Raw genomic sequence first — 23,440 nt, 5'->3', positions numbered from 1 at the left:
TTTTATACATTTTTGTATATTGTGTGTATTTTTTTATCTTTAAATTTCCTATAAATATATAAACACTCGCAATTATGCTGGAATTTTTGAACGATATTCCCTCGATCATCGTATCGATGTTGATCAGGTTTTTCAAATCTGGAAGGGTCACGTACACTTTTTTAATGGTACAATTGCGTAAGACACAATCACACTCGATGTTCGTGGAAATATTTATCTTTCGGTATAACGAACTGAGATAGTTCGTTGCAATGAGACAGAAATAGTGGAAGAAGAATGGATGTTACGGACAAACATTCGTAATTTCGTTTCAGAGACGGGTAGGCTGCTTAATCAAACACGTGAGACTATTTGTACGAGGACAATTTTTACGAATTCATCAATCTTTTTCCTAATTGTACAAGCATATTCGGAAGATCGAGTCTAAATCGAATCGTGTTAAAAATGGTTAAAAATGAAGACAGGAAAGAAGGAAGTGCGAATTCTTTTTATTTCTGTTATTTTTTCTAGATGTTAATATTATCGAAATTTCACGATAAATTTGTCGGATGAACTGATTGTATTGCGCGCAAATTGTGTTTTATAAATCCTTAAGGCTGAACAGGGTTGTCGTGTGCTTGGACTTTTATTGTCTGTTTATTTCGTGTCACTATTTCCAGGTCTTCACACTAAGTGCTCTCGTTCAATTTCAGATACGAATACTTTATTTAAGATAAGTATGTATTAAAGCATTTACTATTATCAAGCATTTCTTTTTTCTTTACCGAACTTACGATAAGCACGAACTTTCCATTTTTGAAACACGTCTTTTCAGGAAGCTTATATCGCGAAGACACCCGAGAACATAGTTACAGGTAATAAAAAATGGTTAAAAAAATTTAACGCGTGATCTCGATTGTTATCATTTTTATCGTTTTGCATGATTGATAGGACATTTACTATTTCATTGTGAAATATAAGTTTGACAAAAATATATTTTGATATGCTTAAACCGAAAATAAAATAAATGAAAAATGGTAGCATAACCAACAAACTTGAAAGATTTAAGCACAGACAGATTATGATAGAAAAAGTTGAATCACTATTACGAGATTGTTTCTGTTGATTATGTAAGCTCACAAGCATAAGCACTTAAAAAAATGTCAAATGTTTGACGCACCGAAATAATTAATTCAAGTAGCCGAGTATGCCGTTTTCCGTGGGATAAACGGAGAGTGCATCCTCATCCCTGGGTTTCTGGGACGAGGACGTGATCGACCTCGAAATCTCGAGAAAACGGGGTGATCTTGCGCGTCATCGGCCATCGCCGATTATTAATTCGATCGTCGATCAATTATTGCTTTTCTCCGAAATGTTTTCCTTTAAGTAGTTCCGATAATTGGTATGTCATAATTCTCTAGTAAATTACCACGATCAGTCTTGTATTTCAGTGTCAACAATTACTTATAGTACCTTAATTTTGACAAAGAGAGCATGTTCTGTATAAAGATTGAGATATAGTCGCAAAGCAATCCATAGGGAACAAATCAACAGCATATTCAACATATTACACATAGAACGAAACAAAGCGATTACGATACTTTGTATCAACCATGCAATCTCATAACGTTATCTCTATCACACGCCTAATAATTGTACCCGTATACCATCATCGGAAGACCTATTCTCTTAAAAATGCAGTAGCTACAAAAAGTATTTACATATACGTTTCTTTCATGAAGCATTATTTTTTATCGAGTTCTGTATACTTTCGTAATGCATAAATTTTTGTAGTCATAAGAGTACTATCGATACGAAATTTGGTAGACGGTTTAAACAATTAGTATGTAAATGCTAGAATATATGAAAAATATAATGGTGAAAAGGTACTTTTTATAGCCACTGTATAGATCTGTCTCTTCTAAAATCCACTTCAGGTACGTCACTGAATGAAATCAAAGAGAGAGAGAGAGAGAGAGAGAGAGAGAGAGGAAAAAAGATAGAATGTTGAGCGACGAAAAGCGAAAATTGGAGGATCGAGTGGCAACGATAGTTCCAGGAGTCCTGTTACCTTACTCTCCGGCGAACCAGAATTCTCCAGCAGGAGCAGCTACGTCGGCAGTTGCACGACAATTGGCAATCGGTCGAAAATAATAGACAGGCGGTCGGCGGGGTAGAGTTTCGGCTGGGCGGGGTGAGGGAGGGGGATGAAAAACGGCGTGAGGTCAGAAGAAAGAGGAACGGGCGTGCTTATCGTGCATCGTCTCCAGCTGCCTCGAAACGCTTCTCCAACGGCAAGCTAAGCCCGACCGGTGTTCCTCCACATCCGACCGTACTTCTCAATGTGCCTTGGCCAAGAGTACCTCAGCTGACATCGCAAAAACACTACCGATGGCACGACGTGTGTCATCGTGTACTTACACTCGACCGCAGGATCTTCCAACCCATTCTCCCTAATCTTCTTTGACCATGCTATGTGTCAACGTTCATCGATAATATTTGCTTCGTTAAATATCGTAACATCGATCGATCGTCGTTACATCAATGATCGCCTTTTTGATCGTCGTTGTGTCTGTCACGTAATAAATGACGAGGTAATATATATAATATAAAAAAAAGGAGAATGAACAATAGCCCGTTCGTATACTTTATTCACAAGGCGAAGTTACACTTCAATAGAAAAATACAGACTGACTTACCGACTAAAGGACTGGGATCTTTACCTTCTCACTATGATTCATATATCTCACGGGTGGGAATCCGGCTACTGTCTATTCTCACTGCTATCGCATGACCAGGTGTAATATGCATATCCTGAGGTCGGCAGGATTCCTGGCTTCTGGGCGACGTTACATGTCAATCGTTATTTCAATGATCGTTCAATTTTCATACTCGAGGCTTAATTTCGGTATGAACTGCGTCCGTAGTATTGTTGTTAGATCTAACGGAACACGAACGAGGCACTGCTACCTCGGTGTTTACCTTGTGATAATTTGTCCATTCATCTATAAATATTCATCTGGATTATTGTTCACCAATTCGATCAAACTTTAATTGATTAAAAGGAGAAAGCTCCTTCTGATATAATAATGGTCATTGTTTCGTTCATCGACATCGTGTAATCTCTAAACATTTGGCAGATTTTGAGATATTACCTTTGATATAAAGATGAAATGAAGTTATATAAATATACTACGAAAACGTACGTCCTACACGAAGAAATATATACATATTCATTTTATGCTGTCGACTGACAGAAGCGATTTCGCGTTCGTGAGATGTTAGGATATGTATTCATTACTTTCCTCAAGATCGAACTTCGACCGTAGAATGAGAAGATCATGCCTTAATATTTCAGGGAAATATTACGAAATTGATCCTTGTTAATTCAAAGAGTGACAATTAAAGAGACCCCAATGATACTTGATTTATTAATTACAACGCAGTTGATATACTTGAGCAGTGCATAATTAAAAGAGAAAAATGGTACGATCGTGAAAACAGAATGAATTACGTAAGAGATCTATTGATCGGATAGCTGAAAACACGATGCTTAATCCACTAAGTACCAGTTGTCTATTTATAGGTGAAGACAAACTTTATATTTTCGGAGATAGCAGATGTTATGGTATTCTCGTTCTGTGAGTCTTTTTCTTATAATTAGAGGTACGTGTCACAGTTACAATGTCTTATGAGCAGGTATTTCTCAAAGTGTGATTGATTTTAATATAAATCTATTGATCTTTTGATTATTGATCTATTGATCTATTTAAACTATTGATTTTAATAATCGATAGATATCATTGGTTTTACAGACACTTTTTTCATGCGATTACTTTGTAAGAACCTGCCATTCTACGTTTAGAAGACAGATAATGTCTAATTTATAAAATTTTATAGAAAATATATTTCTATAAGGAGATGCAAGGTATAACTTTCAATATAAATGAAAATAGGAAAACTGTGGTAGAATGAAATTTATGTTTACTTTGGTAAGTATTATCATTTGCCACCATAAAATGAAAAATTTCTAATTGTGAAAATAATTAGGGCAATTATACTTGTAATCATCATTCGAGGGAATAGAGTACGTGTAATCTTAAAATTTGTTCTACATCTTGATATTTGGAAGATATTATTCAACGTTCCCTTGATGCGAAATTCTTAGTAATTCTTTGTAGTAAGATCAAAAACGACCAATATAAAAGGGCAGCTCTATGTTTTCTCTGTAAAGGAAAGGTTTTAGAACGCAAAACATTTCAATACCGATCTTTCCTTTCTTCGAAGACAAATGACTTTTATTTGCAGAAAAAAAATATATTAAACATTTAACGTTTTTAGCTGACATTCTAGCTCATTGGGTGACGTCATACAGTCTTTGACGTAAATGCTTCGCCGTTGGTGATCGAAGAGAAGCTGGCAACACCTCTGCCACTTGAAACGAGTTCGATTTTTTAAACGTTCATCCCCGCGTTCATCCTCGAGCGAGTCAAATATAGATCTTTAAATTCGATAATAGGATGATCTTGTTCCGATAATCGCTTCCTCTTATCGGGAAACCTCCACCAAAAGAAAAAGTGTTTAACAGCATGCGGAAGAAACGATAAAGTTGCTATCTTTGACGTATTAAACCGTAGAAATATGACTTTTTTATACTTTTCAATTAACAAAGTTAATCAAAGTTGCTTCCTAATAGCTCATATATGAGAATGAGCTTGAAAGTTTGAGATAATCCTTGTTGAGGTTGACTGATAGAGGAACGAGTGGATGAATTTGTAATAGAAAATATATTGAAATAAGTATAGGTATAAGTATAGGTATAGGTACAGGTATAGTGTATGCTGATCCAGATCCTCACTCTTACAGTGTTACAATACAATAGAAGAAACTATGATATCATATTTATAGCAAAAAGGACATTACCAAAAAGTTAATCTTGTAGCTCTAGCTGAAGGCTACAAGAAACAGCAACAGAAATCTATTTATAGCTCTTTTGTTTCTAGACCTTGTAAGCCAAAATAAAATTTATATTCAAGGGTACAATAATATGGACTTCTCCTTATTTCGAATTTTTTGTTTCACTAAATTCTATTTTCTTTGTAACAGCGATCTCCAGGTCGCGGATATACAAAAGAAAAAGTGTAGACTTTTTCTTGAAGTAATTACTTCAACAATAGTCCCCGTAATACTTCTAGCTAAGAGAATTCAGATTTCAAGAATAATTTGCGTCGGATAACATTTCTCTTTTCCATGGTAAGAAATTTTCCCGAAAATCAGAACCAAGATTACACCCACTCTTAAAATTTTATCATACTCATAAACTGAAATTTAAGGATAATACTTTACAAACTATTCCATTGTATTTTTCAATGACACAAAATCACCTACCGAAGAAAGCTGTATCGTGCTTCTGAAACGTTACACATATCCTGTAATCAATCATCCAAGCTGCCTTATTCATGTATCATCGAGTATCGTGCAAGATTTTCAATTCATGCTCGTCGACTCAATTTGTTAGAAGTGGTGAGCGAGTTACACGAATGGAATGGTCTCGAAGGAATAGAAAAAATGAATTCGAAAGTGGTGGCAATAGACGGCGAGACACTTTTTACTGGTGGAAATGCCGCAGACATGATCCTGCTGTCGGGGGACGGAGAGGGGCGGTTCGTGGTAACGAACCATCGAGAGCAGCTTCTTTTTACCTCGACAATCAGGTCATTGGGCCTGCAACACCACTGGGAATAGCCGAATGCCGTGAACCACTCGAATCGCTCCTTCAGCAATCCATTTCTCGGCTCTTTCCTTTCTAACGACAGCCAGCTGCAGTATCGACGTCAGTACTACGAAAAATGACGTCACCAGACGCATCGAAATATATATCTGATTTTGGCATGTGTCATGTATGTTTGTCATTGTATTGCCGTAGACCTAAGAATATCGATCAATATCGGCTTTATTCTAGCGAAATAAGGGAGTTTTTCAAGATATACAAAAAGGAAGTATCTCTTTGGGAATACATGTACATCTGGCTGCTATTCAGTTGGTTGTTTATATTCTTTAATACAGTAATTAGGATGTTTATACATTTATGGGGAGTTCGAAAGTGCGGTGCATTTCATTGCTCTTTACGAATCATATATAAATCATACTTATCAATACCATAGATTGAAAAGTGAAAACAAAAGCGATGATGTTATTAACATATTCTGTGAAATTTACTTTAGAATTTACAAATAAAACCTTGTTTTAACGTTGGTCCTCAATGTTAAATGTTAAAGAAACACTACCACACAACCGGAAACAAAGTAAAATATTTCCAACAAATAAAATTTATTTTTTTGAGATTACTAACACTAATGGCCGAATATGTTTTAAGTTTCGAATGTAATATAAAAGACACAACTAAAGCAAATCCTATAATCAATATCATATAATCAAATGATAATCAAATCAATGTCAGTGTTTCTCTTTGGAGGAAGAATGCAAACTCATCTTTAAAGACAAAGGTACCGATTTCAAGAGATATTTATCGTACTATCCGGATGTAGAAGCAACATTGAATTTTTTATTTTTCTTGATAATTTTCATTCTCAAAGGAATCCAGACGTAGCAACGTCTGCGCCAATGTGTTGCCATATCGCATACAGCACTCAACAATTAGAAAGGCATTGTGGAAACGCGTCTTTCAAAGAGGCTGGTCGATACTACGACTTAGAATCAGTGAAGGGAAAAGGAATTCGTTCTTATCATTTTCAAGGTAATGTCACGAGGTCAAGGTAGAAGTAAATATACTCGCCCTGACTAAGTATTATTCATTAATTATACGACGATACTAAATTTCTACTTTTCTTTGCGATTTCATGTTTTGTACACATTCTTTGATCAAATTTCTCTTAAAGTGTTTAATTTTGGATGTTCACAATTTGTTTGTAATCTTTTAATTAATAATTTTAATAAACTGTGGGATCCCTGGCATTTATAAAAAGATCAATGATCTTATGATCTTCATAAAACTTCTTTCTCCCTTTATCTTTTTAGCTGTTTCGTGTTCCTAAAATGAAAGAAAAGTTTTATACATGAAGAAATACGAAAAATTCTTCGTACATTGTTGAAAACACCTATAACGCTTTATTACATCAAAATTAAATAATTCATTTTTAAAGATGGACGTTACACATTACCCTATTAAATGTACGTATACGTAAATCAACAAAATTCGATCGGGAGGAATTTTCGTAAACATTATCGTAACGTGAATTACGATTTCACGTAGACGAAGAGTATCAGGATTTCTGAGGAAACTTATGTCGTTAATTGTGGTGGTATATACTAATGAGAGCGAACACAGCTTCTTCCTCACGTGTCACGTGGTAAAGAAGTGTCATTTTAAGGTAGAACATTGATCTTGATTATCCTCCGCTGTTAATGATAATATCAGTATCATTCGTTTAATGAGAATAGTTATATGTAATGATTATTTGACTATAAGCTGAAAAATAAGAACGATTTAATACTTCGAATGAAAAACATTTCCGGAAATACGGAGATGTATCGCTGATGAATAAGTGTATTTTACATCGGTGGTTCCAATTACTTCTAATATGCATACTAAATTCTCTACTCTAAATAACAGTCTTTCGATAGAAATAATATCTCCCTCCTCCCTTATTTTAAAACTATTATGTTTCAAACGTTTCATATAAAAGGCAGAATAGATGCACTTTTTGAATGTTGTGTAGGAAAAATAACGACCTTGTTCTTAAAAAGGTGAACATAAAGTGATGACTTCGGGATAGGGACAACGACGAGCGTGCTTTAGGCTATTGATAACAATGCAAAGTTTCTGGGAATCATTGATAACGATCGGGGCCACTTTTGATGTCGTGCCACCCCTGCAGAGAAGTGCATTTCTATAGTGAGATATACCGCAGGTGGCTCTATCTCCTCGAGTTTCGACACCTATCTCTTTCTCGTCACTTAATATTTCCCGCTTCCTATTTTATCTTTTACACAAGAGGATTCTAAAAGGTAATACTCTATTGTTAATACTTCAGGCTTCCAATAAATTTCTAAATCTCATTGTTAACGACCAATAGAGACATCGTTATGAAAATATATTTCACAGCAGGTGTCGTAAAGACCACGCACTTATATACAGGGTGGTTGGTAACTGGTGGTACAAGCGGAAAGGGGGTGATTCTACGCGAAAAAAGAAGTCGAAAATATAGAATAAAAATTTTTCGTTTGAGGCTCTGTTTTCGAGAAAATCGACTTTGAATTTTTGCTCGGTACGCGTGCACTTTATCACGTTTCGTTATAACGGATCTCACTGTAGATCGTTGTCTCGATGGAAAAATTAAAAAAAAAAAAATTAAAAAAAAATTTTTATTCTATATTTTCGACTTCTTTTTTCGCGTAGAATCACCCCCTTTTCGCTTGTACCATCAGTTACCAACCACCTTGTATATGTTAGTGTCCGTAATACTTTTTAGGAAGTTAATTATTTAACTTCTTTCTTAAACTACGGATTTCCTCAGTTGTATTACTTTTCTTCCGAATCCCTCAATTATTAAATGACGTTGAAACTCATTAAGCCTGTGTATTATAGGAAAAACGAAAATATATTATACTTTGAATATTCTATGATAAGTCTGATTTAGGAAAGTTTATATTTAAGGTTCGTAAGTGTCCGGTGACTATAGACGGGATTGTATACATAATTTCGGGAAAGTGAGTGAACATGTGTACGTGTGCGCGCGCGAGAGTGCTCATGCGTGTCTATATATCTTCTCGAAGAGCGACCACTTCACGATGTACGAGCGACGCGAACACGTAGCATTCTATTCGCGGCACAATTTTCGAGGATCGATATATCGAGCGGCATGTCCCGTTGGTCGACGACAATGTCTTCAAATAGCACGGTAGTTAACGTCTCTGAGAGTCACCCTTAAGGAGGGTGGCGAGAGCGAGAGGAGAGATTGCAGGACCCATTCCTTTCCTTTCCACCTCGATTCTTCTGCTTTCTCTTCCTCTCGTCAACGATGACGTGCTTCCTCTCCACTCTTCTCTTCTTCTTCCTGCCCGTGTTTTCATCGTAATTTCGATTGGTCTTTCAATTTTTCATTGGGTTCGTTCTGTCGATTATCAGATCTTTGATTTTTGATGATCGCGTAGCAGTCGTTTTGGAGAGTTCGAAGTATCAATTATGGAAATCTGTCTTTTTCTAATTATTTTGAGATTAAGAATGCATGTATGCATCAAGCAAAATTCACGATCTTGGCCTTTGAACGAATTCTGTAATTACCTTTTTATTTAAAAAAAAAAAAATATGTGTCGTAGTTAAATCTTCTTTGCAATTCGAAGATTGAGTATTTCAATGGTTTTATAATATTTCTAATATATTTGGTTCGTTTTGGTGATATTTTGTATATGAAATTTCAAAATATCAAATAAAAATTATTTTTCGTTAATTACATTAAACGTTTTCTTCCTAACCCTTCTTCGTCTTAGAGATCTTATCAGAAAACGTAAGAAAACGAAGGGTGGTTTTGGCATGTACACGTCCTTAGGTTGCAACCACATCAAAGAAAGCTGTGCTTGATATTCTGTTCTTCACCACTCGTTACGCGCTTCTCCGTGGAGTATTCTAAACCTAGCGAATAGACACGTTTTCATCGTGCGGAATGAATTCTGCTAATGAATCTCCGGCAATGAAAAACAATTTAACTGTTCCACTGACACCTCTGTCGTGTTGCTTTTAAGTATGATGTTCTTGTGAACAGAGAATAGAATAGAAAGTGAGTGTGAGAAATTAATTTGTGCTATTCTATCAACGGCTTAATAATTTCTGTAAACAGCATTAAATCCCAAGTGCTCTTTAAAATTCCAGGAAACAAGTCTACTGAGAAGAAAAATACGTAATGACATCATGATGTAACGACGCGATGCGGGCGAACGAAACACGTGCGAATTCCGCATGGTCCCTTATTCATCGGTGCGTTATTCTTACCTCGTAGTATTCATCGTGGCAATTAGCATGCGGTGGTGGAGTGTGTTGCGAGTTGTGCGCGATTACGGCACCTATCTAAAGCGGAGGATGTCACGGACATGCCGCATTGGAGTAAATTCGTGTCGTCGGAACCATCTCGTAACGCTTTAGGGACCCACCGGGGATTACCACCACTTCTTTCAACACGTCGGTCCTCGCGCGGTACTCTCTCTTTCTCGACCCTTTCCAACCCCTGTCTTCGTTTTCTGTACACGTCACCAAGCTCGCGAGAGAGAGTTACCCCTTCTTTCCCCTTTCTTCATCCCTCTGTATCGAGTTAAGAGGAAGAAACGGCGGGGTGGCGGCGAGGTATATTGGGATGTACCTCCGGTGGTACTTGCTGGTCCACCACCTCCATCGCTACCACCACCGCGCTACCATCGAGCATCCACCTCCACCTCTGCCTCTCTACGAAGCAACGATGAGGATTCTGCAGCTTCGGCAAAGTCGTTTGAAGAAGTCAGTCGACGGTTGTACGTCCTCGCGATTCGGGGAATAGCGGTCGGGGGAAGAGAGAAGAAAGAAGCAAAGGAATCGCAGTCACTGTCACCAACTGAGAACCGCCTTGTCTTCAAGCCAGGGGCTGCCGCAAACAACGTTCTTTTCTCCTTTCTCTTCCGTCTCGCCTTCTTCCTCGTTGTTCGTCTGTCGTCTCTCCTGTCCGGAACCCTTTTTCGCTGTTTTCCGCTTCGCTGTTGGTTCGTTCCGCTTCTGCCACAAGGAAGATGCGCTGAGAGCTGATCGACGAAGAATGTCGATGGATGAGACGCATGGAGGCAGCATGGTTTCCGCAATCCTTTTCTCGATCGTGCTTCTTCTCCTGCTCGGACGCACCGCAGACGCTCAGTAAGATTCTTCTCCGTAGATGGCCTCTTCCTCTTCCGCTTTTACAATCGACATTGCCGGCCATCTTAAGCTCTTCCGCAAGGCCAGATCCTCTCCTTCGGTTTATATCTTTGTAGCAACATTGTCGGGAATTCCAACATCTTAACGATATATCTCGTTGAAGGGACGTAATTGTAGAATTTTCTTGTTTTACGAGTAATTTGTTCGTAGGAAATTTATTGTTGGTAAGAAATATTCCCCACGAATGTAGGATTCTCTGACGCAAAGATGCAATAACTATACCGAATACCGTTGTTTTTGCAGTTATATTTTTTCCGTGTCTTAGAGTTTCTTGGTTTTCTAAGTGGAAATTTTTGTTATTTCCTTGAGTAAAATTTTAGTTCTAATAAGGTTTTTTTCGATAAACAATCTGGAACAAAATTGTAATGCTTTTTGTTTGCTAGCAAAATATCAATTTTTTCATATTCAGAATAATATTCAGGAAATTGTAACATGTAGATATTTTTTGATTACTTCTAATGAATTTTCCTTTAGTTATATCATGTTCTCAATTATTCATTTTCCAATGAAAAAATAGCAATAATACATACGTAAAAATTATTAATGTAGGCATCTACATGTTTTTTCAAATTTAAATAAAATATTATATTTAGTCGGTATATGAAATCTTCAGAACACCGCAAGCAAAGGATTCCAAACCCGATGAAATCACCACGAAGAATTTGAGATACTTTCGAAGAAATTCGGAAGTAAAAGTTTAAAGTATTAAACAAAATTGCAGTGAAGTTGATAAAGCGCAGTGTGTATCGTGTAATAAAACTGTTGTTCATGTCAAAATAATTTGATAATACCTACGATAGTTCCAAGTAGTTGTGCAAATATGTGTATGATATTAAAGTGTCGCAAAGCAAAGTGTTAAAAACGGTAAAAAGATAATCAACGATGCATAATAAACGAACACTAGAGAGTGTGGAGAAGCAGTTCTGAGCTTTTATGAATTTCAGTCGTAATTTTTCGCTTCGTGTGTTTCGTACACAGTGTGTTAAGAAACATTGAAACATACAGTGAAATCTCATTTTTCTTTCGCGACGTTAGAAAACTGCAAGTTAGAAAATAGTGAAACGCTTGTGAAACAAATTTCTGAAAGTGAATCCGAGAAAAATCGCTTAAGATTTTGTTTCGTTATAAAATTTTAGTGCTAACAAGATATGAGGATAATTCTGATTTATGGATTACTATTAACACAAAATGTTTATGTGGAAATTTATACATAGATTATATGATTCGATTAACAAAATGTCTGAACTTTTTTGAAATTGCGACCCGAAATTTCAGGAGGAGTTTGGAGTTCTTCGATCTGCTGCCGGAAGATCCTAAACTGTACGATAAAATGCGACCGCCAAAGAAAGATGGACAGGCGACTATCGTTTATTTCCATGTTACTGTTATGGGTCTTGATTCCATAGATGAGAATTCAATGGTAAGATGCAATTTTTAAATTAAAAGGCTTTTTTAAATTCATTAACCATTATATCGTTCTTACACTGCTTATGGCCTTAACATGGATATGATTTCAAGTTCAAAGAGATTAATTTTTACATCGCCGAAATGATTTCAAAATGTTTACTTTAATCGTAAATGCTATATTCTGTTTCACAAAAGAAATTAGAGTACTTAAACTTTAATGGGTAATTGATATTAAACTTTGATATGTCGATTTTCGTGATTTACTTTTGCAGACTTATGCAGCTGATATATTCTTCGCTCAAACTTGGAAAGATAACAGACTACGGTTGCCAGAAAATATGACATCTGAATACAGGTATGTGGAATTATCATGATTTAATTTAAAAAATATTGTTTTCTTAGTCGAAAATTCCAGTTAAAGGAAAATATTTTTAGGCATAGTGTTCTTTATACTATTTTTTTTTTGTGCTTTATAAATATACGTGAAAAATGATCAAATGTATCGTTCAAGATTGCTGGAAGTCGATTGGTTGAAGAATATGTGGCGGCCGGATTCGTTCTTCAAGAATGCCAAATCGGTGACTTTTCAAACGATGACTATACCGAATCATTACTTATGGTTGTACAAAGACAAGACTATTTTATACATGGTCAAGTAAGAAAACAAAAGCTCCAAGATTCTCAATACTATTGTCGATCATTTTTATTCTACTTTTACAATGGTAGTAATAGTAGCATAATTTGTTTTAGCTCTTGATTAGAAAGCTTTTATTTCTCACCTCTGTCTCTTCTTTTTCTTCATTAAAGAAACAAAATTTTTGTACGATGTTTTAGATTAACGCTGAAGTTATCCTGTGCCATGAACTTCCTGATCTATCCTCACGACACGCAAGAGTGTAAATTACAAATGGAAAGCTGTGAGTGACACTTTCCCTCTATATCAACTTCTAAATCCTTCACTTTATATTTTATCTGTAGTAAAATAGAATGTTAGCGCAACTTCCTCTTATATCTTCCATCGTTACCATACACTTTATTTTATCCTCACTTCATAACGATTGGTCTTCATCATCTTTGCTCTAATCTTACCATTTAATTCATTACAGTTTCTTCCATACACAATTTTCAGGACTTTTTACGATTTCCTTCTATTATTATCACACAGTCTACTTTATCTCCACTTTTCGATAATACATTTTTATCCGCGTTCCAATTTTCCATCCAATTCATCACGATTCCTTAAAACATAGTCACGTCTTTGAAGCAAACATGGAAAATGATCGATAGATATCGATAGAAAATGCGGTGTCGCTGATATAGTGTAAAAAAGTCCTCGAAAGACGTCCAATATTAGCGACAATCGAGTTGAGTCAAAGGAGATCGGACAATCGTGTTTCATTTCGGAACGGTACCGTAGACCTGCATGAATATTCCTTTAATTTTACGGAGTGAATGCCGTGCCATTTCACAAGGACAAAACAACTCGGTCAACAGTATCGCACACGACGGATGAAATGATCTTCCAATGGGATCCTGACGTGCCACTCGTCGTCGATGAAAACATTGAGCTGCCACAGCTGCAACTGGTTAAGAATTACACGGCCGACTGCACGCAAGTCTACTCTACTGGTAAGTGACGCTTCGTGTCGATGTCGTTTTTAGCCATGGAAGAAAGAACGCTCTTTTCCTTCCTAATTAACTGTTTTAAATCGAAATCGAAGAGGAACGTCAACCAAGAAACAGTTTCGCTTGAAAGTGACTTTCGTGTGAATCGTGTTGTTCGTGAATAAATGTTGATGTTTGGCGTGTCTTCGCGTTATTAAGAAAGGTTCAGAGTCGAGCGTAGATGAATTAATAGAATTAATTGAAACTTTTTAATGTTCAGGTAACTTCACTTGCCTCGAGGTAGTGTTCGTCTTGAAACGTAGACTTGGCTATTACTTGTTTCATACTTACGTTCCTACCTGTCTAATCGTTATCATGTCGGTAAGTCCGAAGTTGAAATACGGATAATAAAAGATGTCTTGTTTTTCTGTTATCATAGAACACACTATGCTTTTAAAATTATTAACATCCTAGATATTTTTTCTATAATGATTAATCTGACTTTTATTTCATTTCTACAATCCTGCAATCTTACTTTGTCGTATTTAAATATAGACTAATCGATCTGTTTCTTAAAGATATAATCTCTTTCTTCATATTTCAAACTTTTGATCCGATCTTAATTATACTTCATTTAACTTCTAACTCTTATGAGGACAATTTATCATTTATTTTAATACTTTTCCTATTAATTTTGTAACATTTATAACGTTACCTTTGTTTCGAAATCAGTTACTTATATCTTGCGTAGTGGGTTTCCTTTTGGATAAAACCGGAAGCGGCGCCAGCCAGGGTAACGCTAGGTGTAACTTCCTTGCTGACCCTTTCGACGCAACACGCGAAGAGTCAAGCTTCTTTGCCTCCTGTTTCGTACCTAAAGGCCGTGGATGCGTTCATGTCGGTTTGCACGGTCTTCGTGTTCATGGCGTTGATGGAGTATTGTTTGGTCAACATCGTCCTCGGCGACTCGGATACGCCTCCGAAACCAGCGTCCCCGCCTCAGCCGCCATCTTCCAGCGGCACCGATGCCGCAAAGCTCGATAAAATTTTCGACATCGCTACTAAGGTAACGCCTGGATGAACATCTAAATGACTCAGACAGCTTCTGTGCCTCGGAGAAAGAGGATAAAAGTTCGTTCTATCGTTTGCGTTTCTGAAAATTGCGTAGAAAGTATGATTGGCTTAAAGAAAGTTGATTTATCCAAATTTATAACGTTTTACGTCCATCGTATCATCTTTTACAACAAATGTTGATACCTTTTTATCGTGTCTTAAATAATATCCCAGACAGATAGTTGTTGGATATTTTTAAAGATAATTCTAACGTAAGTAGTTTTTACAATTATTTGAAGAAGCTTGTTACTTTGCAAAAACTTTGAAATTGAATAAACTTTGATTCAAATCGATAGCTAAAACACAGTCATCTTCTTTAAGAATCATAAAATGTAGATACAATGATATTTTTTACTTCATCGTGCTTTTACGAAAGAGATATTAGAGCAATTTTATGTTAACATCTGCAACTTTGAAAAAAAAGTATGTAAGATCGTTAATCACGTGGTAATTCAGGTGATCGATTCTGATGTCTGAAAATCGAGAATCGATTTTCAACGTCCTGAGCTACCGATCTTTCTCCATCAATCCTTAATGTTTTGAATAATTACTCTTTCTTCTATGGTTTTGTCTATCTCTGATATTGCTCTCTGACCGTCTGTTTGGGAAATGAGCGTCTCTCAAAATGGCTGTTCGTAAAACAAAGAAAGTCGTGCTGTCCGTGAAACGGAGAAAGTTCCTATCACTCTTGAACTCTAGGGAGTTTTCAAGTATATTGAAGTTAACTTAGCCCAACATTTATTGGCGCGGTGAAGAAGAGAAAGAAGAGAAAGAAATTAGAAGACTCCTCTATAGAAGGTACGAAAATTATTTCACCGCGTCATCGACCACGCGTTCATCTCTCCGCGGCTCCGAGGCACAGAAGCGTTGTCTGCACAGCGGCAGTTCAAGTTGCGATCGTTATCACGCAGGAGAACACAATATTGTTATCCGGCCGATCGCAGAAATCGACAACCGGTCCACCGCCAGGCCCTACACCTGCCCAAAGGGCGCGAATGCGTGCCCTCAACATCGATCGAGTCTCGCGTGTCTTCTTCCCTTTCTTATTCGCCGTATTAAATGTAACTTACTGGATAATGTTCGCCGAGTACATTTAAGCTATCGTGGAAACCGATTGCAACGAGCTCGAACAAATAGAAACGGAAACGTCGATGTTGAAAAACGAGATATCAGACGAAAAGGAAGAGACGACGCTGGAAGAAGATACTGAAACGAATTCTGATCGTAGCTATATTCTTCAAGGATACGGCCGAATACAATGTTTTGATTGAGAAAGTGTTACAGATCGAAAGTCGATTCTGAAAGTGAATCTTCATTGATATGCTTGTTTTTGTTCAGGTCGTTGCCCTAATTGATAGAACAGTGGTAGAGATCGAGGGTTTCAAGTTGCATAGAGTAGATGGAAGAATCTTGGTACAATGAAGAAGAACGTGTAGAAGCAATAAACAAAAGCGTTCTCTTCTTATAAAAAAGGAACGTTGCTCAAAGTATTTTGAAAAATCTAAAAATCGGAAAAATTGTCGAGGTCTTGTATATATAATTTTATAGAGTTTATGTTTGAATGGAAGTAAAAAGTATCAAACTTAACTCTTTCTTTGTGGACAAAAATTGACTTTCTTCTCCATTGCACCGTTATTTTCAACCCACTCTACTTAATGAATACACGTGATATATACTTCGTATAATAAAATCCATTGATTACAAATATAAACTGTGCGTTCATTTATCGAATCGTAACTCAAAGGAAAATGAGAACAAAATAACAGCAGAAAAGTGATACGAGAAAATAAGCGATCGTTAATTGTATTCTTTTAAAGGCATCGATTAATACGCTGTTTTATCCTTTTCATTACGAGCGAACGAAAGGAGAAGAAAAAAAGAGAAAAAAGATACGTGAAACAGTAGTCAACGGTGATCGATGCGTCTGAGTGAATATTAAAGGCTGTATGACTGTATCGAAGAATTTGCATATATATTCGTTCATGATAAGTGGAATATGGAACTGTTTGAATGCACCGTTTGACCTGTTCAATAATTTCACAATCGTCTCACATTAGATTACAAAAAGTGAAATATTGAGAAAGCATATTAAAATATTCGAGAATCTACTATTAAATTGTTTTAAATTTATAACTATACTATTGTTAAAAGATAACACGTGTTTTGTTGTAAGAACCTAATCATTGGTGATAAATGTCGCTGAATTAATTGTTAATAATTGATAACTGTACAATTGTTAACGTAAATCTAATTAAACTAACTAGTAAATTAACAGTGGACAGGTGTTGTAACAAGATCGTTACATTCTGCTCGCTGTCTTTCCGTTTATTAACGATGATTATCAAATACGAGAAGATATTACTCAAGATTATTCTCATATCTTTACAGCTAAAACGTTTCTGTAATGAATATCCTTGTTCCGAGAAAGCTTGATCGTCTCGTTGTAATTTTTGAAACTTTTGCTTCCGAGATTATTTGTAACATGTTTACCGCATATGTCACAGTGCTAAGATATCAAAGTAATTGCAAAATACGGAATTTAAGTGAAATACATGTCGTTTCAGAAACTTCGATGAAAAAATATCAAAATTGTTATAGAATAAAATTCTAAACTCTAAATCTTTCTTAGCGAAATTTTATCGCGGTGGCACGAATGAATAAAAAATGTAGACTATATATATATATATATAGTCTACATTTATAGATACATATCTATATACATAAATAATCTAGATATACAATATAATATATATATTTATATTTATATATAATATAAATATAAATTACAATAATTAATATAAATTATTATTTATATTTATATATAATATAAATATAAATATATATTATATATATATATATGTATAATGTAGTCATGATATTAAACAGAAGAAGGAGAAAGAGAAGAGAATGCAGTACTAAAAACGTTCACAAAAATACGGGAAACATTGAATGAAACGTAACGTAAAATGGACTTAAATCAAACGTTTCGAATAGAAAGATTCGAATCAGTTATGTTATAAATGTCGAAAAATTGTAGAATTATGGATTTCTAGTACGTTATTTAACCTAATTCAAATCTCCAGTATTTACGGATTTTTACATAACTCTGGTTCGAAGACTTTTAATTAACGCTATGCGTTGAACGCACTTGTACAGCAAATAGACGTAGCAGAACACTTGTTTCGTTTGAGAAAACTGGTACAATACTATATTTACGACTCCGGCCGAAATATGATGACGTTTACTCGTAAATGTGTCATACTGATTTTCTCTTTTTGGTCTTTCGTACAAGGGGTGCCCAAATTTATTTCTGACTGTTATAAACTTTATGCAGCTCTATATTTGAATTTTTTACTGTTTATCTATACTATGGATCATAAGTTTTATTTCCGATTACCACCTTTACCTATTATCATAAAAGTTTTTATATTTTCTAAAGTGTATATTATATTTCTTAATATTTCAGACATTTCATGGTTTTTCTTAAAGTTCTTGTTTTAGTTGTACACACACGCAAATAGTACATCATAAATATAAAATCAACTTTTTTTTACGCGGGGAACTCCTCATGGACCGCGTGGTAATGTCGGACTTACCGACTAAAACCCACGATGGTCGTACCATGCGCGTTGCGGAGGGGGCCCTGGAAAATATAAAATTAATCTAAATATAAGTTAATTATACATATTGGTAATATAGGATTAACACTATCTTTTTCAGTATTACAATTTGAAGGATAGTAAGTAAACAGCTATATTTACAAATCACAAGTAATTATTGTTTACCTGCATGCAGTGTATATATGCAGTATAGTTTAATTCGATTTAATTATTATTTTGAGCAATGAGACACATAATAATAATGCACTAGAATTCAAAGACAGGTACGTTTGAAGTGCATGTAGATTAGAAATTACACAGTTAAAAGTGGTCGTTTTAATAGAAGTAGGAAGAATTTTTCTTCTTTAAGTAACAGATAGATCTGCGCGTGAATTGTTAAAATTTCTGTAAACTAATTCCTTAAGAGGTGGTATCGAACTTATGATTGATAGTATGTGTAATACTGTTAAAACCAATAGGTTGAGAAACATTCAAGATGCATTCATTTATTTAAACTTATAACGCGTAACAAATTCGGAAAAATGTAAACATAAAAATAAAAAATCTCATAATTCGAATTACGAAAAAATTTACGAATCAATTTTTATTTAAATATATTTGTTTTATTAATTTTTCAATTTTTTTGCGATTATCGGATTACCGTTACTATATTTGAACTCGAACAAAAGTTCATTATTTATTCTACGTTTAAAATACGTTGAGGGATGTCCTAAATATTAAAAATTGCGTTGCTGTTGAGCATTTTTTCCGCTCTTTTATCTCTCACTAAAACACGGCCACCTCAAAGAGTTAAAAGGTGACGCGCAAATAGACATCCCTGTTCTATATTTAAGAAAAAACAATATACGCTGCGGTAATTTCTACCATTTTTAATTTAATATTACTACTATTTCATTTCATTAAAAAACTGATTGATAAAAACGATATATGATATCGTTTTGAATACTCACCATGATCGATTAAAATCGATGTTTTAGTTTTCTCGATACGATATTTATTTTAACGATAACATACTTTCGATAAAAAATTAAGGACGTTAATACGATTGTTTTCGCACTTTGAATGAAATAAAATTTTAACCAAAACTTCAAACAACCTATTGTAGAATATAGAGATCCAATCAATCTATATATATTATGCTATTAATTATTTGCTAGTTTTTTAAAGGTACGAAAAAAATAAAAAAGTTTTAAACTAATACCCATAATACATACAATTATTGAATTTAAAAGGAGTTCGTCCGCTGATCTAAGCGGAAAGAAAGAAACAATAAGGTCTATTAGCAAACGTAAAAGATTGCTTTAACATTACGTTTCCTTTAGAGCAAAATCATTTTCAAGCGCATCATTGTATATTACATAATATTTAATATAAGAATAACGTCGCCTATAACATATTAAATTGATAATGATAACTGTATCAATTTTGTGGTTGTTGAATTCTTTACTTTTCTATTTTCTTTTACTATTTTGCTTTTACCTTAATTTGGTATGTGTTTGATTTTGTTAATTAGTTCATTTAGTTTAGTTTATTCCATTTACAGCGATGCGATTCATTTATTCTATTTCGGATTAAATGTTTAGAAGTCAGAAGGAGAAGGTTAATACGTTGATTACAAACTCCCACTCAAATTTTTAAATTTTCAAACTTAAATTCATATTTTATCTCGTCTTGATTCAAATCTTCAAATTGTTTAGCTAAGTTTATGTTGGTAGAGAGATATTGGTTAGGTTTTAATCATAGACGATGTACTGCATAGATCTAGCATCTCGTACAATTTAATATCATGGAAACCAAAACACCGACCATATAACAAATTTACGTTTAATAAATTACATATATATTATTTATATTATATATATATAATTATATTTATATAGATAATCATATATATGTATATATCCTACCACTGAAATTGGTAAAATGAATATCGTTTTATGTCATTTATATAAAAAATATATCTTTTCTGTGATAAATTAAACTTACTCTGCGTTAGATCGGTAATGTTGGAAGTGATACGAAAATGGTAACAGTTTGGCTAGTCTTTGAATCATGTGACGCAATGTACGTGTTGAGCTGTTAAATGATAGATCTATCTTATGCTTCGTCTATGGTAGTTTAAGTATCGAGTACAAAAGTAGTATACAAAACCAGTATTCGTGAGTGATTTATATCAAAATACAATAATTATTATTATAAATCATTAACAATGCGTAATATTGAAATAAAAGCAAAAATTGATGATCCAGACCTTAAGATTTCTCGAGTTGTACAATTAACAAAGCAGAACAGTATCGTGAAAGTCATGAAACAGTATGATATTTTTTTTAAAGTCAAGGAAGGAGGAAGATTAAAATTACGAAAATTCCAAGTAAGAAATTAATTACGTTTTTACATAGGATTGTTACTTTCTTATTTTTCTATATACATATATATATGTATATATATGTATATATATATGTATATATATATATAAACTATATACATATAAATAACAGTGTTTATTATACAAGGTTTTAGAGAATAAATAGTTATACATTTTTTAATTCCTGTTTCTATTTCCTTCCCTCTTCATGTAACAGTAATTATCAATTCGATAGAAATATATATTAGAACCAGATGCAAAAGATAAAACAGGTCAAAAAGCAATGACGATGCTTTCAATGACACAGTAAAATATGAGAGGATAACTACTACTATTGATCTTAACAATCATCTAATTATGTAATAAGATAAATATTTTTCTCACATAGGATGATTCAGGAGAATTAATTTACTACAGAAGATCTAATAAGTTTGGTCCAAAGCTTTGCGATTATGAAAAAGTAACCCTAAACAAATTTGCTTGTAGTCATGTTGGAAATATTTTAAGTGCATCAAATGGTCGTCTAGGCATTGTAAAAAAGACTAGAAAATTGTATATGATTGGTCAAACTCGTGTACATATTGATGATGTTGAAGGTTTAGGAACTTTTTTGGAATTAGAGGTTCGTAGAACCACAAGGAATGGATCATTACACATTTGCACCTGTAAAATAATATAGTAGTGTCATTATTTTAGGTAGTCTTGACTGATGAACAGGATATAGAAAGTGGTGAGAAGATTGCTCAGGACTTAATGTCTAAATTAGGTATAAAACATGAAGATTTGATAGCAAATGCCTATATAGACCTACTACTTAATGAATCTATTAATGAATCTCCTAATGAATCTACTAATGAATCCAAGTTGTAATAAAATTATATTTTTTACACATTAATGTTTTTGTTATATTTTGTATGATTATTAAAAAAATGTATAACACAAACAAAATTTAATTTTTATTTTACAAAATAAAGATGTTACATTTGTTTTAGTGCCAATTAAAATAATAATTTTATTATTATTGAATGTTATTTGTACGTTTGAACAGTTTTCAAAGAATTATTATATCAATTATAAATATTTCAGGGAATTCTTTTAAAAATTAATTATCGAATGTATGGGTGATTTTATTAGTCGTTGATTCTGTGTCGGTGTGTTAGTTAAAAAAAAAAGAATAGGGAAGACATGTAAAAGAGAAATGGCAAGAATGAGGAGACAATCGTACGTTACTATCATAACCGGGATACGTTATAGTGATAACACAGCCCACACTACTCTTCCTTCCTTTTCGATGATCACATTCGTTTGTCACATTTCGCGTGTACGAGTTCTACTTCATTACTGCACTTCTGTTATAAAGGTCATTGTATTCTTGTTCCATTTTGAACTTAAAACAAAATTAGTCGATATTTCAAAATATGGCAGATTAAAAAGATACAATTTTAAACAATTTATTATATAACCTTTATATAACCTTGGGCAGTAGATACTAAAGATTTATCAATACTATTTGCATAATATTTTAATTAATTTTAATATGTTATAAGAATCGTAGATATTTGTAATTCTATCTAAATTCAAAAGGAGGAGGGGACTTTCTCAAACGATTGCACTAAGTCGTTTTTGTAGAAAAGACCTCCGATTATAGCCAACAACCGAGATACTGGTCAGTCAGTCAGTTTCAACAGTTTGGTGTGCCAGATATAAACCGAAGCGAAAAGAAATAAAGGAAACCGAATACAAGTGTGCTGCACATGTGAACTGTAGCCAACTGGTTGATGTAATGGACACCGCAGCGCGACACAACGCCTTGTGAATATCACAGGACAGCAATCTTTTATGTATTATGTACCTTTTATGTATGTACATATACTACTATATCAGCAATAATTTTGCATTTTTACACGATAACTTTTTACGTATTACTAATGCCCGGTAATAATTTTTGTTACACAGAGACAATCTAGTTTTTCAGTTTTAAAATAACAATAACTTATCTCTTCCTCTTAACATATGTATGTACATATGTACATATGTATGTACATACATATATGTATGTATATATAAAAAAAACCTTGACGCTTGGAGCGATCGTCTAACTTTTGTCACCCTCGATTTTAAGAAGAAAAAGAGAAGACATTTGAGGGTGCCATAAATTAAGCTGTTTCTCTTAGTGCATGATGGGCTAAACGGAACACGATGGTTTACCAAAAGCTTGCTCAATATACATATGTACATAGTCTGAAATTAATAATTTACAGTGATTATGGTATTTTAAAGATCATATTGCTTTATTGTTAAAGATTCTATTAATTTTATACATATAAAATATAAAAAAAATATACATATAAAATATACACAAATGTAAGTATATAAATTTTTAAAGAATTTTTAAAT

General features: G+C 34.1%; 2 protein-coding genes across 3 annotated transcripts; both read left to right on the top strand.

The window, feature by feature from the left end:
* The first annotated feature begins 10,287 nt into the window (after positions 1-10,287).
* Positions 10,288-19,246, top strand: ort (glycine receptor ora transientless). 2 transcript variants are annotated; one of them, XM_033340938.2, is made up of 9 exons: positions 10,288-10,873; positions 12,209-12,353; positions 12,613-12,695; positions 12,852-12,995; positions 13,175-13,257; positions 13,835-13,969; positions 14,226-14,326; positions 14,697-15,011; positions 16,003-19,246. In XM_033340938.2, exons 1-9 carry the CDS (start codon positions 10,779-10,781, stop codon positions 16,153-16,155), a joined length of 1,254 nt encoding a protein of 417 aa, XP_033196829.1. In that variant the 5' UTR covers positions 10,288-10,778; the 3' UTR covers positions 16,156-19,246. The 2 variants fall into 2 exon arrangements, with proteins under 2 accessions (XP_033196829.1, XP_033196828.1); XM_033340937.2 differs by having other exon boundaries at positions 15,970-19,246.
* A 1,527-nt stretch (positions 19,247-20,773) lies between these two features.
* LOC117160281 (uncharacterized) lies at positions 20,774-22,064 on the top strand. The gene is made up of 3 exons (XM_033340939.2): positions 20,774-21,049; positions 21,432-21,665; positions 21,740-22,064. The coding sequence occupies exons 1-3, from the start codon at positions 20,888-20,890 to the stop codon at positions 21,911-21,913; spliced, it is 570 nt and encodes a 189-aa protein (XP_033196830.1). The 5' UTR covers positions 20,774-20,887; the 3' UTR covers positions 21,914-22,064.
* Positions 22,065-23,440: the final 1,376 nt, after the last annotated feature.

Source organism: Bombus vancouverensis, chromosome 6 (genome assembly GCF_051014615.1).
Source record: "Bombus vancouverensis nearcticus chromosome 6, iyBomVanc1_principal, whole genome shotgun sequence".
Lineage (NCBI taxonomy): Eukaryota > Metazoa > Arthropoda > Insecta > Hymenoptera > Apidae > Bombus > Bombus vancouverensis.
Note: the sequence above shows the minus strand (reverse complement) of the source record. Positions and strands in the feature narration are given on the sequence as shown.

Excerpts from the sequence above, each read along its gene's own strand:
- ort (XM_033340937.2), top strand. The coding sequence starts at position 10,779 with ATGTCGATGGATGAGACGCATGGAGGCAGCATGGTTTCCGCAATCCTT. Across the intron at positions 10,874-12,208 it reads GGACGCACCGCAGACGCTCA|GAGGAGTTTGGAGTTCTTCG; the intron begins GTAAGATTCTTC and ends CCGAAATTTCAG. Across the intron at positions 15,012-15,969 it reads TTTTCGACATCGCTACTAAG|GAGAACACAATATTGTTATC; the intron begins GTAACGCCTGGA and ends GTTATCACGCAG.
- LOC117160281 (XM_033340939.2), top strand. The coding sequence starts at position 20,888 with ATGCGTAATATTGAAATAAAAGCAAAAATTGATGATCCAGACCTTAAG. Across the intron at positions 21,050-21,431 it reads TAAAATTACGAAAATTCCAA|GATGATTCAGGAGAATTAAT; the intron begins GTAAGAAATTAA and ends TTTCTCACATAG. Across the intron at positions 21,666-21,739 it reads GAACTTTTTTGGAATTAGAG|GTAGTCTTGACTGATGAACA; the intron begins GTTCGTAGAACC and ends TCATTATTTTAG.